Raw genomic sequence first — 17,961 nt, 5'->3', positions numbered from 1 at the left:
TATGTAAACTTGAGGTCATCCAAACTCTGCTACCCATGTCTTAAATCACAGCAAGTTTCATTCACCTATGACCTATATGCTCGCTGACCTACATTGGCTCCCAGTCAAGCAACATTTTGATTTTAAAATTCTCATCCTTGTTTTTAAACCCCTTCACAGTCTTACCTTTCTCTCTTCTCCAGCGCCAGAACCCTTCAAGATATTTCCACACCTCTAATTCTAGCCTCTTTTGCATCCCCAATTTTTTCTCTCTCTCTCACTTTCAACATTAATTACATTGTGAGAAATCCAACTAATGTGGATTGATGAGTTAAGGGAAATGGAATACTTTCTCTTCTGGCTTTACATATCCTCACCTTCAATTATAAATAAACTTGAAGCTGCTTCTAAATTGTTCTTTGGTCACTGGTTCTTATAATGTAGATCCCTTGAGGTAAACTTCCAGAAATGTTTCAGCCTTTCAGACAATGGGTAGAAACACTGTTTTTCATTTCACCATGACTGCCACGGGTTTTAATGAGGATAACGTCATTTCTGTGGTGACATTATGGTCTTGCATCGTGGTCATCCTGCACAAATGTATTATTTTTGAGTTGGCATCAGAGGAACACCATAGTGCACCAAAATTGTGTCAGTACTCCTGTATACAGCTTGCCAAAATGTTCCCCTTGACCATTGGTTTCCAAGTGTATTGGTGCAATTTGAAAGTAAACTTGGGAGAACAGCGCCCTTGGGATTGCTTTCCCAAGACTTTGTCTATATTATAAAAGGCTCGTTCAGATCAATAGTTTTAGGATTGAAAGTCATTTTGGGAATTTTATTGTGAAAGTGGGGAGTGGAAATCACATCCTGCTGCAAAATTGGGATGCTTGGATTTGAGATGAACTTTCAACTGTGTCTTACCCCAACCTTATTCTACTGCGCTAGTGGAATTTTCTATTCTAAAGCTAACTGCCTTTGTGATCTCTCTCCGGCATATCTATCTTAATGCTCGATTTTTGGCAACATTTCACTGTAGCTTCCTGGCCCTAAGTTGAGTTGAGTCTGGTCCAACTCATTATAGTTAGATGTTTGCAATCATTAGGGAGAAGGACGTATGCATTACTTCTTTCCAAACTAAAGATTCCCAGAGATGAAAGGGCAATAGTTTGCAACATAGCGCCATTCAACACTCTTTAAAACAGTGCTATTTAATTTACAGTAAGATGGTTTCTCCAAGTGCCAGATGAATTTCCACAGAAATGCCCACAATGAAAACTCATTCCAGGAAGGCTATAAAAACAGCAAATGCTGGAAAAATTCAGCAGGTCTGGCAGCATCTGTGGAGAGAAAAAAAACGAGTTAACGTTTTGAGTTTGTTTGACTCTTGTTTCAGGAAAGCAAGTTCAAGTCTCAGGCATTCCTTTGCTTGAATAATAATTAACACCTCATCAGCCCACTGAGAGATATCAGGTGAAGGGAAGTGACACTGATCAGACCCTTCCCCAGACTCTAGCCCTGCCGTAGCCAGGCCCTGTCCTGCATGCCTCCTGAGACCCCTCAATAAAGACTGCTATCTCCAAATAGAATCATGTCCACCACTCAACAAGCTCTGTGCTCACTGGACAACAGCACTTCTATTATTTTTAACCTCAGCCTTGCAAATCTTGGAGTAAAAATGTGTGTTTAGATTCTCAAATAACGCTAGTAAGGAGATGGTTTGGTGGTATATTGTAACCTCTGCATACATTTGAACCAGTGAAATCTAAGAGTGTCTGTAGGACTGATGCAATTCATTTATTTCAGAACCTTGAAAGCATTACCGAATTTTAGTAGTTTGAAGTTGCATAAAAGTGGCAAACTTTAAAGAGTTAGCTTTTCTTTTCAGGTGTTTTTGGAAAAGAACAGACAGAGAAAGGAGACCAGCTCTGTGGACAGAATAAAATAAATGAAGACAAACCAAAAGAATCACCTCTTCCAAGCCCCAAGAAAAAAAGATTATGCACTGACCTTCAGGATCATTGTAGCCAAAGAGACATTAATAATGCTACACCTTCACAGGTTAGCCCACATGTTTTTAGCAGTCATTTTATATGCAGCTGTGTAGTTTGGATTAAAACAAATTCGATTGACCATTAAGGCAAAATACTGCAGGTGCTGGAAACCTGAAACAAAAACAGAAAATGCTGGATATATGCAGCAGGTCTGACAGCATCCCTGGAGAGAGAAAGTTAATGTTTCCGGTCAAGGGAATTTATCAAGCATGAGGGAAATGAAAAGCCAGGAAGGTGAACAGGATGGAACAGACAAATGGAAATCCCGTCAAAGAGAAGAGCAGAACCTGTTCAAGGTAGGCATTACTGGACAAGAAGTGGCAATGAATTAAATACTAAAGGAAAAGAAAAATACTGTGGATGCGGGAAATCTGAGGGCCTTGACCTGAAACGTTTACTCTGTTGTCTCTCCACAGATGCTGTCAGACCAGCTGAGTATTTCCAGCATTTCCTGTTTTAATTTCAGTTGGCCATTGTATATTAGGAAACTTAATTTGGCTCTGCTCAACAAAAGCAACTTGCATTTATACATTATCTTTAAGCTAGCAAAATATTCCAAGCTATTTTACAGTTGGGAGTCTGAATCTAAGTAGGGGAGTTGGAGAAGGTGTTCAAAGTGGTCGGCAGGATAAAAGCAAGTTCCAGAATGTAGGAGTAAGATGGCTGAAGACATTATCACCATTGGTAGAATGTAACTTGGGGACAACACACAGAATAGACCTAATTGGTAGATTGGAGGAGGGACATCAGGGATATAGGATAAAAGGAGTAAGGCTGTGGATGGATTTAAAGACAATAACAAAGGTTTTGAAATTGTTGCATTGAGGGTCAAGAAGTCAGTGGAGGTCCCAAAAGATTGGGGTTACACGAATTTTTTGTGGGATAGAATATAAAAAGCTGAGTTCTAGACAAATTGGGATTTTTATAAGATTAGGGTGTCAGTAAACAGCGTACTGGGAAAATGAACTCTGTAGGTGATGAAGGCGTGACAAGCTTTTCAGGATTATTGTGGGAGAGGAGATCGATGGTGTAAATGAACAGTGTTGGTGATAGACTGCTTATGGGTTTGAAGTACGGGTCAGAGTCGACAAGCATACTGGTAAGTGTTAAAGCTTTTTGAGCTTGAGTGGGCATTTAGGAAGAGGAATGGGATTAAGCCAAGCATATGAAGTTCTTGCCAGAGGTTGATCAGGATAATTTTTGATCTTCTCATTGTTCAGCTGCAGAAAATATTGGCATAGTCATAATTTGATAGAAAATTCACGGTAGCTTCATTCTCTGTACAACGTAAGCAGCTGACAAAACAGAAAACATTCAGCTCATGGACATTTTCTGTTTATCATAGATTTTGAGATTGTTTAGTTTAAATGGAAAAAGCTGTTATCTAATTTTTATTACTTTTTTTCAATTCTTGAATATGCATTTTATGCCGGGCACCTTTAATGTGGCAAAATGTCCCCGGGTGATTCACAGTAGTGTTAACAAAGTTTGTGACGGAGCTACATAAGAGCTATATTAAGCTGGATGACCAAAAGCTTGGTCAAAGAGGTAAATGTTAAGGAGCGTCTTAAAGGAGCTAAGAGAGAAGATTTTGGGATGAATCTCCAGAGCTTAAGTGGTACAAATATTATCTGCCCCTTTTCAGCAGAAGGCACGGCTGTCAGTGGTAAAGTGAATAGAACCCGGGATGCTCAAGAGTGAGATTTGTAGGAGCGCAGATATCTTGGACAGTTGTAGGAAGAGATTATAGAGGTGGGGAGCAGTGAGACCGTGGAGGAATTTGAAAACAACTATGAGAATTTTAAAATCAAGTCATTGTTTAACCCAGAGCCCATGTAGGTCAGCAGTGGGTGATTGGTGAATGGGACTTTAAACAAAGTATCAATGATGGCTAGTATGAGTCAGGTTTGCTGTTTGCAAACTGAATCTCTCATTTTGGGGTTTTACCCCAAGCAGACTGAGCTGGCGGCTGATTGCATAGTATAGCATTGTGCTTTTGGCATAGTTGGACATCCCCATGGTTGATGGGGGAAGTCTGTTGCCAGACTGGTGAAGTTGCAAATGTGACTTTGTAGTAAGAACACAAATTATACTTGGGACCACAAAAATGGATGTGTCTTTGTGAGAATCTCCTGCATGTGAAGTTTCTAATTGTTAGCGAACCTGTCTGCAGTAAAAAAGGTTCAGAACAATAGATATTGGCACAGTTATTGAATCACTTCTATTGTTTGTTTAATTTATTCCTGGGAAGTAGATGATACTAGCAAGGCTGTATTTATTCCTTATCCTTAGTTGCCCTGACTAGATATCATTGGGCCACCTTGACCATAGCGGTCCTTTAGGAGATGGTTCTCCCACAGTGGTGTTGGGTATGGAATTCCAGGATTTTGGCCTAGCAATAATGAAAGGCTCTATACAACATTCTTTCATTAATTCCAGATGCCTCAAGGTGCTTTATAGTCAAGGATATACTTTTGAAGTGTAGTCATTTGTAATGTAGGAACGGTGATGTATGTCCAAGTCAGGATAGTGTGTGACTTGGAGGTGATAATGTTCATGTGAGATTACCGCTCATCCTCTTTAAGAGGACCAGAGGTGGCATTAAAATAGGATTGAGTAGCTGCAATGCCTTCTGTAAATAGTATGTACTGTAGCCAGTGATGCAGTGGGTGGATATTACAGTAGCAGAAACAGTGATCAAGTGGACTTATTTCTCCTGGATCTGTTGAGCTTCTTGACGTCACGGCTGCACCTATTCGAGCAAGCAATGATCATTCTAATTCATGCTCCTTACTTGGTCCTTGAGGGTGGAGAGGGTTTTAAGGGTCATGAGGTAAGTTGCCTATTGAAGAGTGCCCACTCTTTGTCCTGCTCTTGTAGTCATTGTGTTGATGTGGCTGATTCATTTAAATCTCATCACTGGTGACCCTGAAGTGATGTTAGCAACGGGAGCTCAGCATTTTGCAGTTGCAGCTCCAGCTGCAGGTTCCAGCAGCATCTATTTGCAATGTTAGTGCCATTAAATGTTGGAAGTCCATTGTCTTTTTCTTATTGGAGGTAGTCACTTAAGTGGTACAAATATGATCTCCTTTTCAGCACAAGTCTGGATGTTATCTAAGTTCTGTTGTAGGTCAATTTGGCCTACTTTATTAACATTGATTCCATAGAAGAATTTTGAATTAGAGAACATCCCTGCCACTGGCCATATTACAAGAGGAAGGTTATAAATGAAGCAACTAAAATGTAATTATTTTAGAACACTGCTGTAGGGAACTCACGCAATGATAGCCTGGGCCTGTGAAAATCACTTCCAACTACCATGATCGTCCATGTGTCAGATGTGACTCCTGTCACTGGAGTACTTCACTTGGACATAGGAACAGTTTTGTTAGTTAAGTGTATTAGGGTTTATGGAATCAAGATGGACAGATGGAGTCGAGATACAGATCAGCCATTATATAATTGAATAGTAGAACAGGCTTCAGAGGCTGGATGGCATACTCCTGCTCCTTTGCTCCTTCCTAACCAACAGCAGCATTTAGCACATTGAGCCTGTTCCTCCATTTTATAGATTATCGCTGATCTTTGCCTCAACTCCCTCTATCTACCTTTGCTCCATATCCCCAATACACTTGTCTAACAATCTTATGAATCTTAGTCTTATATTTCAGTAGGCTCAGCATGCACCAATATTTGGTGGGGAACGTAATTGCAAATTTCCACAATCCTTCATGTGCAAAAATGCTTACTGATTTCTATCACCCTTTGTGTGGAAAAATTGCTTCCTGATTTTATTCCGAAATGGCCTGTATTTGTTTTTTAAGATTATGTCCCCTTGTTCTAAATTTCCCCCTTTAGAGGAAATGCATTTTTATATCTACTCTATCAAATCCTTTTATCATTTTAAAGACCCCAAATTGATCACCCAGCAACCTTCTAAACTCAAAAATATAAACCAAGTTTTTGCAAGTTGTTCCTCATAACTTAAGCCCTAGTATCATTCTGGTGAACCTACGCTATATCCCCACCTAGGCCAATATATAATTTCTGAGGTTTGATACCCAAAACTGAAAGCAGTACTTTAGATGGGGGTCTTAAGACTCGAAACAATTAAAGTACCATGTCTTGGCTCTTGTATTCCAAGCTCCACGCGATAAATTCCAGTATTTCACATTTAATTACTTTTTCTGCCAGTGCAATACGGTAGAATTTGTCTACACTGGAAATAATGGAAAATTGTTCCCAGCAGTGAGGGGGCCCACATTTAAATGATAAAAATTACTTTATTTAATGGAGGTTCCAGACCACAATCTTCATTTTGATGGTTTAGTACAATGGATCTCAAACTTTGTTAGTTGAATGTCTTCCTTTCGAATGGATTAGTATTCACAGAGCCCCATCTAAAATTCAGTACTGTACAATTCCGATAATGTGAAAGAATATGAAAAGTATTTTAATGCTTTTAAGGAAACATGCATTACAGCTATCAATGAGATGGGTGTGTCCGCTTCTCACTGCAGAGTCTGCCTATCCTTGGCGTGATGTTTAACAGTGACACTTGGAGGATTGACAGCTATTATATCCAATTAATGCTCTCCAATGAATTGTCTCTCCCCCATCAGAAAAAGGGGCGAGATTACATTATAGGTTTTAAAAATATAGGTGCTTGTACATTACAATGATTAAAAGTTACAGATGGATGTACTTAGAATCGTACTTTAAAAACTAAGCTTCTTTTTCCACTCTACAAACCAGAAGTTAGCATATGATTGACATGTCAAAGAACCAATAAGTAGTGAATCTTTGGCTGAAAAGCTCCAGACAGGAACAATCAGTGCACTGTGTGTGTTACAGAATCTGTGCTTTCAAAGCTTGTTATGTTTGCAACACACCTAATTGAAAATTTCTGAGGAAACTAAGACTGAAACAGATCGAAAACCAAAGCTTCTGGTTGGAACTATATAAAAGATGACAGAGCCAAGGATTCCAGTGGTGCAGTACAGGCAGCCTGAAGATCCACAAGCTGAGAACAGACAAAATATGGGGAGGAGGTTCCAAGGGAGAAAGGGATCTGGAGGGGGTGGTGTCCAGGTGAACGTGCATGGGAGGGCCATGACAGTTTGCTCCTTTGGGACAGAGGGTGGGTGTGGGACGAGGGAATGGTGAGAATAACTGAGGGCAGAGTGAGGCGGTAGGGTGGGAGAGTGAGGGTTCGATGGTCATGGTAGAAGGGACGGCGAGGATGGTTGGGTACTCTGAGGCAGACACAGACCCTGGAGGTGGGAAGGAGGAGGTCGGGGAGGTGAATGTGGATGGAGGTGGGATTTCTGGGAAGGAAGGCTACGCGGACGATCGTCTGGACATCCCTGAAGGAAAAGGGCTGTGGCTGGTAGGTCATGGAGGGGAGGTGGAAGGTGATATGGGGGGGGTTTAACAATGATGGAGGAAAAGAAATGGGTGACTGGGGGATGGGAAAAAATGGTGGAGTGCACAAAAAACCGAATCAAGACCATACTGTCTAAATTGAAAGTGAAAAGACAGTGGGCGAGATCAGGTGCTGCATGGGAATGTGATCATTGGGTGGGCGGTGATGCAGGTCAGCTCAGATGGGCAACTGAAAGCGAAAGCAGGCAGCATTGAAAATGTTCAGGCCATTGAGGTGAGTGGTGAGTGTCATACATGAAGGTTCTTCATGTGTGGGAGAGTGCTTGCACGAGGCTCCGAAAGGCCCTGCTGCACACAAACTTCTCCCTCCAGAATCACTCGTTGGCCAGCTGCTCCCTCTGCGGTGACAGAGGACGAGGTTGAGGGGCTCACAAGCAAATGGGACTCAGAGGGAGTGGACAGCCTCAGAAGTTCCTGAGTGGATGACCCGGGGTACCTAGCTGCCGCTACTCCCTTTGGGTGCCTGAGCGTCCCGGCCTGACTCCTTGAGGGGAAGGAACACCTGGAGGGATGCCAAGGTGCCTCATTTCCCTCTTGCGTTGCCACTGCAGGAACTCACTCATGGCTCCCGCTATGGAGTGCAGGTCTGCACACATCTCTGTTTTTTGCTGGACCAGGGCCTCCATGGTGTCTGCCATCCTCCCTGTAGACCTCCATATGCACATGTGGGCACCACTTCATCAGAGAGCAGATGGACGCACTCCTCCGACTCGTGTGCCACTTTGTTGAGGGCTTCCAGCAGCTCTGTGTAACGTTCCCACGCCTTCTGCTGACTCTCCACAATGAGTTGGAAAGCCAAATCCAGAGGCTCATCATCTGACTCGGTCCTCAAAGATGCCTCTTCCCCAGCAGTCCTCCGAGTGCCAGGGAGCTCTGCTGAACCTGCCCCCTTCTACTACAGATGTGTGTCCCTATGGTGATCACCAGATTGTGAACCAGAACCTCCTCTAGATCTAGGTCCAACCAAGGTGTGTGTTTCGGCGCTGATGCAGAAGTAAGCACTGTGATGGGTCTTCCAGGCTGCTTATTTCCAGCTCTTCAATAGAGGAGGTGTCCTCTTGGCTAGAGGTGAGGATCTGGATGGAGCTGAGGGACTGGCTGGCTGTCAGTCGCTTGGCAAAGTTCCTTGTGAACAAAAATAGAGATAATTAGTGCATGTCAACACAGTCAAAAGCAGGAGAGAAAGCACTCACATTTGCATTGAGAGAGGGTTGATGTGTTGCAGGATCCTCATGAGGGTGTTCGCTGCCGACCTCACCGTTACTGCAGGCGTGGTCCATGTCCTCACCATTTTCTCAAAGTGGGAGGGCCCTAATGTGGGCCACTCCATTCCCCCCCGCCATCTGGGACCCCTCCCTGCTGATGTGAGCAGGCTTCTCCTGCATAGAAACAGATGGAGAATGTGTGAGCAGTACGCATGGTACTGCATGGAATGTTTGTGTGGTGAGTGGACCATGGGCAGGATGAGGATGCAAGCTCAAGAGGGTATGAACCTGATGGAGATGTGAGGGTGTGTCTGAGATTAGTGGTGTTGTCCTTGAGGTGTGAGATCCCTGTGAATGTGTGATGGGTTTGAGAGTGAGAGAGTTGAGAGTGATGAGAAGTGTGAGTTACCCTGACAGCATGAATGAGACCATTCATCCTATAGCAGCACTGGGTGGCTGTCCTCATTTGCAGGGCATTGGCGCTGACCACCGTTGCCACTGCCTCACATGCTAGATTGGTGATGCAGCTGCCTGTCCTGTGGCTAGAGCTGGGGTAGAGGACATCACAGCGGGCCAACACTCCATTCAAAAGGCACTCAAGGGATGCATCACTGAAGCAGGGAACTGCAGTCTTTTTGCCTTTCGGGGCCATCATGTCTTCTGTGTTACAGTCCTGGTCTGGAAGCACTAAGGGGTGTGCACACGGCTACACTTTAAATGTGGTGCCCAGAGTGATGAAGCGGCGAGGTGGTGGCAGGCGAATGACAGCCCACCTGCCATAGAAATGGCATGATTCCCAGGAATGCATAATTACTGCGGCGGGCTTCAGATGATACAGCATGAGAAGCCGCCATTGCAGGCAGCAGGTAAAACATTGTTTTTCCTACCCACTACCACACTTCGTTCCAACCTGGGACTATTCCACCCTGAGTCTTAAAAGAAGTGGAACTGAAATTCTTTGTGAGGAAGACAGAGCTTTGGAGGACTTCATAACCTGAGACTGGTGACATATGCTGAGTGAACTGCTGAGCCAGTTTGTAAGATCTCTCTTAGCTGTGGCTTAATTCTTTCAGTAAATAACTAAGATTTTGGATTTCTTAAAAAATAGTTACTGATCTCAACCAAAATCATAACAGGAGACTTATCAAGGTTAGTGGGGGAAGATTGTTATTAGTGTAATTAATTTATCATTAATTAAGTAGTCTCTGGTTAGTAACTTTTTAATTTCAATATGTTTCACATGAAGTTTGTGATGAGGCGATTTAATGCAGACCCCGCTGGAAATTCTCTGTGGATTCCCAAGGCTCTAAGGATCCCAGTTTGAGGACAGCTTGTTCAGGAGAGGGAGGGGAAGAGAAGGGTGGAGAAGACCAGGAATAGGGAAAATGACAGATTTGCTGGGACACTTTGGTGACCTACACTGAGGAATGCTGTCTTGATAATAAGGGTAGCTATTCATGCCTCTCTTGTGGGATTCGGTTTGTGCATTCTGGATCAAGGCTGCAATGAGATTTTATGCTCAGTGAATCTGAAAATTGGTGAGTAGGGTGCTCATTGCCCTATTAATGACTCCTTCCATTACATTGCTGAGTGGGAAGAAACTGGCTGGAAAAAAATGTGGATTGGATCTATCTGGGCAAGTTTTCACATGTTGGTAAGATGCCAGTGATATAGTTCGAGGTGAGGGGGTAGCTAGTTCTGCGCAAAAGTTTGATCTTAGAGTTAAGATGCTGTCAGGGCTTCTCGCCTCTTTTTATGTTCAGTGTGCTCAGCTGCTTAGCAACATATGGAGAGACCTGCTTCAGAGGGAGGTGGAGTAGATTTGACTGAAGATGTTTGTATGCACTTTTGCCCTTGTCAAAAGCACTTATGTGCTGGCCTGTGCTATGCTTGAGAATGGGGAATTTCATTGTAGTTGTTAATGTTAATTTCCTGACTCTCAGCTGCGTGTGGTAGGGCTGCAGAGCTTTGCTCTGACCTGTTAAATATGGATTTTGTAAGATCCATCTCTTGTATGCTCTGAAAGGGATGCAAAACAGTTTGCTTTGTTTTTTTTTGGCAGTTTTGTCTTTATGCACAAACAAGGATATTCTGGAATTTATATCTATGCACTAGCAATGCCATAAGATGTTCAATGTTCCCTCTAAATTGCACAGCAATGCAGCAACCCAAAATTGCCCACACAGGCCATGCACAAGTTGGCTCCTTTAAGTTACCGCCTGTGCATGGTCGTGCAACGAAATTTAAAGCACCCATGCACTGCAAAAAAAATGAGAGAGTACATTGATGCTGTCTGCCAAGTTGATGACAATTTGAGTTAATGTTGCTAAATGTGTCCTCAAATTTAGCAGGTTAAATTGATTAGTCTAATTTGTAGTTTCATGGATTAATTAAATACGCAATGTGTGAATAACAAGCATATCACATAACTGAAAAGCTAATGGGCAGTTCTTCCCTGTATTTTGTTTCAGAAGGATGCTGAAGATTTGCTAAAGAAATTGCTTGTATGTCTAACTTGCAAAGAGCAGACCGAAAATTGCCATTGCTTTAGTACGGATAGCAATAACGGGCAAGAAATTGACCCTCATTTTATGGAAATAACACAGCCTGAATCATGTCTACAGCAGGAACAACTTTCTCCTTTGGATACAAAACAGCAAAGCCCCAACTACAGAGACCAACAGTTAGTCAGTGAAGACCCTTCAACCCCTGATGGGAATATTAATCGAATGGAATCTCTGCATACTCCAGTACTAAATGAACAGAAAATTGGTGCAAAATTCCTGAGCTCACCTATATCAAGTAGCCAGATTAAGCACTTGAAACCCGCAGCAGTTTCAAGTGAGCCAAGTGAGTATTCTTACTGTAAGTGATGTTTCAGGAACCTGTTTAAATAAAGACAACCTTATTGAATACCTATTGAGTAAGTTTAAATCTGACAAAATTGATTATATGACAGTTTGAATGAATGAAAAGATTGTTAACTCTATGGATGTTTTGAAAGATTCTTTGAAACTCTGTGGATCACTGTGTGCCACAGTGTTTAGTTTTGTGATTGTCCAGCATCTGCTGAAACCAATTAAATGACTATATTTTAATACAAATTTTAACAAATAGATTGGATAGTGATACATTTACAGAATTTGTTAACTAACAAGCTGTCCTTTGACTTCATAAATTTGAAGTAGAATTAAATCTTAGGAATTAAAATTAGTTTAATTTGAAGAATCTGTTAATTGCTTCTCTGATTTGTACCAAAATGGCCCACTTTTAAAGGAGGAAATGATGAACATAAATGTTGTCGCCTCATCACTGCAATTTGTGATGCTACAACATACTTTTAATTTAAATACTGATTTACAGCATGCAGGAACAAAAGGACAATCCCTGAATTTCTGGAGGCTAGTGAATAGGGACCTTGCAAGCCCAGGGTCTGAAATTTGGGATGGAACTTAACTTTGCCCCATTCAGAAAGTGGTGTAAGTTCCATTTGGAAGAAAGTTGCAGGCAAGTCATCTGGCCACCTTGTGAAGTGGGCAACTCTGGGGAATTCATGGACTACCCCAAGAATTCCATCTATTAGTCTCTTGCAGGGGCACAAAGGAGTTCCCAGCTGAGAGCTAATTTGAATTTCATTTGAGGACCTTGTCCAGATTTAGATTGTGTATTCCAATTACATTTCTGAGCTTGGCATCAAGCTCCCTTAGAAGCAGGTTAAATAATTCTTGTCTTCAACCATTCCTGGGATTTGCCATGGGAGCAGCGTCATGCTATTCAAATTTTTGTACATACATATGAACATACATAGGAGTAGGCCACCTGGCCCCTCAAACCTGCTCTGCTATTCAATAAGATCACTGATCTGATTGTAACCTCATTTCCCTATTTCCACCTACCCCTGATAGCCTTTCACCCCCTTGCTAATCAAAAATCTATCTACCTTGACCTTAAAAATATTTATAGACTCTGCTTCCTCTGCCTTTTGAGGAAGAGAATTCTAAAGATTCATGATCCTCTGAGAGGAAAAGTTTCTCCTTATCTATCTTAAATAGGCGACCCCTTACTTTTAAATAGTGATCCCTAGTTCTAGATTCTCCCACAAGGGGAATCATCCTTTCCATATCCACCCTGTCAAGATCCCTCAGGATCTTATACATTTCAATCAAGTTGCTTCTTACTTTTCCAGACTCCAGTGGATACAAGCCTAGCCTATCCAACTTTTCCTCGTAAGACAACCTGCCCATTCTAGGTATTCGTCTAGTAGATCTTCTGTGAACTGCTTCCAATGCATTTACATCCTTCCTTAAATAAGGAGACCAATACTATACACAGTACTCCAGATGTGGTCTCAACAATGCCCTGTATAACTGAAACATAACCCCTCTACTTTTGTATTCCTGACAGCTGTTGAGACGGATGCCTTTAGTCTGTTCTTACTGGCACGGGCTTCCTGCTCTGTGTGGTTAAATAACCCCATCCTCAAATTTTGGATAGATTCTACAGCAGGATCCTAAGACAGGAGGAAGTTAAACTCAACCACACTGCTGCCAGCAGAATGAGATGTGTAGAATTTCAGCCCAGCATGTCTTTACAAACATATCCCCACCACTCATCATCTTGAGGGTCAACGTCAGTTCTTGTAAAATTTGCTGTAGATTTTATTGTTGAAACATAGGGTCAAGACTTGAAGTATAGGGCAAGACTATCTGCTATAATCTGTAATACAATAGGTTTTGCTTGTGAAGGGATCCCACAGAAGAAGCAATAGTCTGTTCTGAGCAACATAAGCGGGGCCCTGAGGGCATAGGAACAAATGTAAGCTATTCAGCCCCTCGAACCTGTTCCACCATTCAGTTAGATTATGTCTGATCTGTACCTCAATTCCATTTACCTGCCTTAGTCCTATTTCACTTAATTCTCTCATTCCCTGACCTAGTTTTGAAATTTTCAACTGCACTCCCTGAAATAATGCCTGTTTAGCAGGATAAAAGATAGGACCTGTACCCTTATAAATATTTCAGGGCAGAAAGATAAAAAATCAATGAGTGATCTATGTTTTTTTTTGTTGTTGCACCATATTCTATGCATTTTATATTTTATGTGTTTTGCTTTTTGAAGTTCATCCATGGTTTTTCTACACATAAATACTTAATTACTGCTAATCGGACATATGAACAGGCTATTGCATTGTACAAATTTTAGTAATCATGATGAAGATCTTGATTTTGGTGTCAAATACAATCTCATACCAAACCTCCAAAAGTATTGCAGGAATAATGTCTCTTTTTTTCTAAAAAAAAAGAATGTCAATGCTAGTTAATACAGCGTGGATTCTAAGTCTGAATGTAAATTAGGATACCAATAAGATTTTGTTCCTAGAAATATTAAAACTGTTGAGGTATACTATTCTTCATCTGAAAATAAGTTAATTAACTCAACATCAGTCTATGCTGAACAGTAATAGGAGCAAAATGTTAATCCATCTGTAGAATGTTAGAATGCATCAGCCTGAATGTGGTTTTTTTATGTTGTGTTTCAGTTGTGCTTTCCAGTGATGATGAAGATACAGATAAAGTAGACTCTAGTATCCATTGTACCACGTTAACTCCAGAGATTAAGCACTTACATCTGGGGAGTAGATCACTGTCAACTGAGAGCAGTAAAAGAGAGACTATGCCTGTGCCAGCAAAGCTGGAACCAGAGAATATGAAGGTATGTATAACAGAGAAGGTAATTGATGACATTACACTATGTCTAAGAATTGAATCAAATGCGTTTGTTTTAAAGACCTTTAAAAATGCATTAATGCTACAGAAAACGTAGAGATGTTTAAGTAATAACGTATCTCTTCTCATTTTACATTTTAAGGCATTCATTATAGTGTCTTAATGTGTTGATTTGTTCAATGTATTTTATGCACTTTTGCAAAGCGTACAAGTATTTACCTTCACACAAATTCATTACTTCTAAAGGCTGCAGTTCATTGTTAGAAAGCTATTTGACTATATGCACTTTGAATTTTTTGTGATTTTTAAAAATGTATATATTAGAGGGGTGAGTTCACTGTAGGCTCATGACTGATGTTTTGAGCTTTCATCAAATTGTAGTAGATTTAAAATTGCTGATTCAGAATGCATTGTTACCTGATTGATATTTCCTTCTTCCTTTAAATGTGATTTTTATCTTCCTTTTGCAATTATAAAAATAATTTGACTATTATCTTTGGCAGGTCTCTTTTTGTTCCAGCTGCCCTGAAACTGATCAGTGCCTCTTCAAGCAGTTCTGACCGTAACTGGCGATCAGGGTCATATTTTTGTTCCCCATATTAAAAGGGGTCTATCGCCTGTAACAGGCAAGAGCTTTGGGCACCCGTAGGTAGGCCACTTTCAAAACTGAGTCACCATATCACTGATGTTAACAGGGTTGTAATGCCTCATTTTGAGACCATTGCCACTCTGTTAACCCCAAGCATATTCAGTGAAAATCATCAACCTAATTAGTGAATAAAAATGTTGAAAGATTCTACGACAAATCAAAAAAGAGTGAACTGAAAGAAAATTTTTTTCTTGCATCCCTCTAATGTTGGTTACCTGTTGTATTCAGGATGCATATGAAGTAACTGAGAAGAATAAGTTAATCGAAATGGACTGTTCTTTGGAAAATAGTACAATGACGAAAGCAACATTGGATCTAACATTTGCTGCCCTACATATGGGAGAAATTGAGGGAAATGAACAAGGTTCTGTAATGGTATGTTATTTTTATAGACAGCATTTTAATTGTTCATGACCAAGGTTGGTAGAGAGGGAGAAATAGGCATATTGTTCTAGAACCTTGCATTGTCCATTGCATTTCATGTGACAAAATGTATACTGAAAACCTACTTTGAATTGTTGCTGTTATGTTTTGTACTGCCACTGGAGGCCCACAGTGAGAAACATTGTTGTTACTTTCAGCAATTTAGAAGTCCATTATAGTTCACTTTACTTATTTTTCACAGGTTAATACTTATATTTTAAAAAAGTTTCTAACTCAAGAGCTTGTAGATTTTCAGCCCCCTTAATCAATTCACCTTAATCAAATTGCTCTGCTTCCCAGCAGCTCCCAGACAGCTGTTGTATACTGCATCATTACAAGAGTGAGATCAGAAGAGTACTAGTGCTGGACATACTGGAGAAACAAAACTGCTAAGGCACAAATCTGGATTAAACTAACCTGCTAACACCACCTCGTGTAGAAGTTTTCATTTAGACCAGTGCACCATGCCTGCAGTGGGTACCATCTGCAAGATGCACTGCAGTAATTTACCAATACTCCTTCAAAAATACCCTGAAACCTCAGATCTCTGCCAACTAGAAGGATAACGACAGCAGATACATGGGGAACCCTACCATCTTAAAGTCATCCTGATGTGGAAATATACCAACATTCTTTTATTATTGCTGGGTCAAAATCCTGGAACTCCCTACTTAACAGCACTGTTGAAGTATCTAAACCTCATGGATTGCAGTGGTTTAAGAAATTGGCTCGCCACCACCTCCTTTAGGGTAATTAGAGATGGTCAATAAATGCTGTCCTAGCCACCAATGCCCACATCCCATGAATGGATCAAAATAAAATAACAATTTTTCTTCATGGAGAGATTCAGAATTAATAAATATGTTCAAACTTTCAACTTATCACAAATATTTAAGCGGTATATAATAGAATATGCCTGTTGCTATATTTTTCTAGTGTATCCTACTTTAAGCTAGTTTCTGTTGCTTCCTTTCTGATCCCTTGTATTTCCCATTTTTTACAATTTCATTAAACACAACCATAAGAGGTAAAGGTAGAGAGGCATGTGCAAGAGAAGTAATTTCTGTACTGTAGAGTTACATCCAGTCAGTCATAGAGAGAGATGTTGAATTTGACCAGGATGGCCTATTAGCTGCAATGATTCAAACAGGGAGCATTGAAAGAGGAAGACATGAAATTCTGTTGTGAGTTTGGAGAGAAAGGTGAGGTTGGAGATAGCCTGATATTATCAACATGGTGAATAGGTTTTGCTTAAGGAAGAGGGTAATGACAAATGTTCTGAAATGCTGGATCTTTTGAATTGGAGTTATGTCCATTAAGAAGTGATGGTAAAAGGATAAGGGAAGCAGTTTGTGGTGAGGTGTTTGGGTTTTCTTTCAGCATTCAGGAAGATCCTGGAGCAATAGGAGGTCAAGAAAAAATCAAAGGGAAAATGCTCACTAAAGTAAAGCCAGACTGAGTTGATTGAGCCACTTGTGAACCATTTGAACTTGCATTACAGCTAGAATTTCCCTTGTCAAAGTCTTTACTTGATGTGTCTTTCTCCTCCACCTAATAATCTCTCCTTTTTGAACTTGTAGTTGTCTCTTAAACTACTTTCTTATTCCTCTCCCAACTCTTTCTTCAGTCTAATTTATGCCCAGACCTAGCACTGAGCTTGGCTTGGTTTATGTCACCAGCGACCCTCTGTGTTTCGCCTTATATGACTCACCATGGTGCTTTATTTTACCTCGTTCTCCTCGATTTCTCTGCAGCAATCAGTCCATCCTCCTTCGTTGCCTCTTGTCTGTGGGACTGCTCTTGCATGATTCCATTCTACTTGTCCTTGGATTGCCTTTGCTTTCAGAACCCACACAGTCATCTCCATATTCCCAAAGATCTGTCTATTGGCCCTGTCTTCTCCCTCATTGTGATGTTATCTCTTTCCCTGCTTGCCTTTTGTCTCTATTTGGCTTCTGGACTCTAGATGGATCAAACTTAAGATCCTTGCTTTCATCTATAAGTCCCTCCACAACCTCCTTCCATGTTACTTCTGCAACATTTTTCAATCTTGTCTCCCCTATAGCATCCTTTGATCCTTTGCCTCTGGCCTCCTATGCATCCTCCTATCTTTTCCACTTTTCACCACATATTCTGCTTAACTAACATGACCTTAACTCCAGGCCTCTCAACATCTTCATGTGGTCTTCTTTTTCTCCAGATTTAATACAGGTTAAGCTTCTGGTGTGTAAGGTGTGTCCAAACAGTTCTCTTTCATGGTTCAGAGCCCATTGCCATTCAATGGAATTGCTTTCTCCATTGTGTGTGTAAGATTAGTTGTGTTCTCATTCAGCTAAGCCTGCTGTGTTCTACTCTGTATTAGCTTTGAATGATACAAAAACCAAGTTAGTTGTAATAACTGTTTAATATTTAATTTACTTGTAATGCTTCAGAATAAATTATTTTTGGTTTTAAAGATAGGATTACAGTATATTCCAGAA

At 40.9% G+C, this 17,961-nt stretch overlaps 1 protein-coding gene across 6 annotated transcripts in view; it reads left to right on the top strand.

Annotated features, from left to right (window-relative positions):
• LOC121290822 (sentrin-specific protease 7-like) overlaps positions 1–17,961 on the top strand; it is an 87,705-nt gene that overhangs the window by 46,361 nt on the left and 23,383 nt on the right. For 4 of the 6 annotated variants that reach the window (XM_041211794.1, XM_041211788.1, XM_041211790.1 and 1 more), the window contains 4 exons: positions 1,868–2,040; positions 11,155–11,533; positions 14,223–14,395; positions 15,287–15,433. In XM_041211794.1, coding sequence (XP_041067728.1) covers positions 1,868–2,040; positions 11,155–11,533; positions 14,223–14,395; positions 15,287–15,433 — 872 coding nt within the window. The remainder of the gene's footprint in view (positions 1–1,867; positions 2,041–11,154; positions 11,534–14,222; positions 14,396–15,286; positions 15,434–17,961) is intronic. The other 2 variants (XM_041211793.1, XM_041211792.1) reach the window with 2 other exon arrangements.

Source organism: Carcharodon carcharias, chromosome 18 (genome assembly GCF_017639515.1).
Source record: "Carcharodon carcharias isolate sCarCar2 chromosome 18, sCarCar2.pri, whole genome shotgun sequence".
Taxonomy (NCBI): Eukaryota; Metazoa; Chordata; class Chondrichthyes; order Lamniformes; family Lamnidae; genus Carcharodon; species Carcharodon carcharias.
The sequence above is the reverse complement of the archived record's forward strand: the minus strand, read 5'-3'. Positions and strand labels throughout refer to the sequence as shown.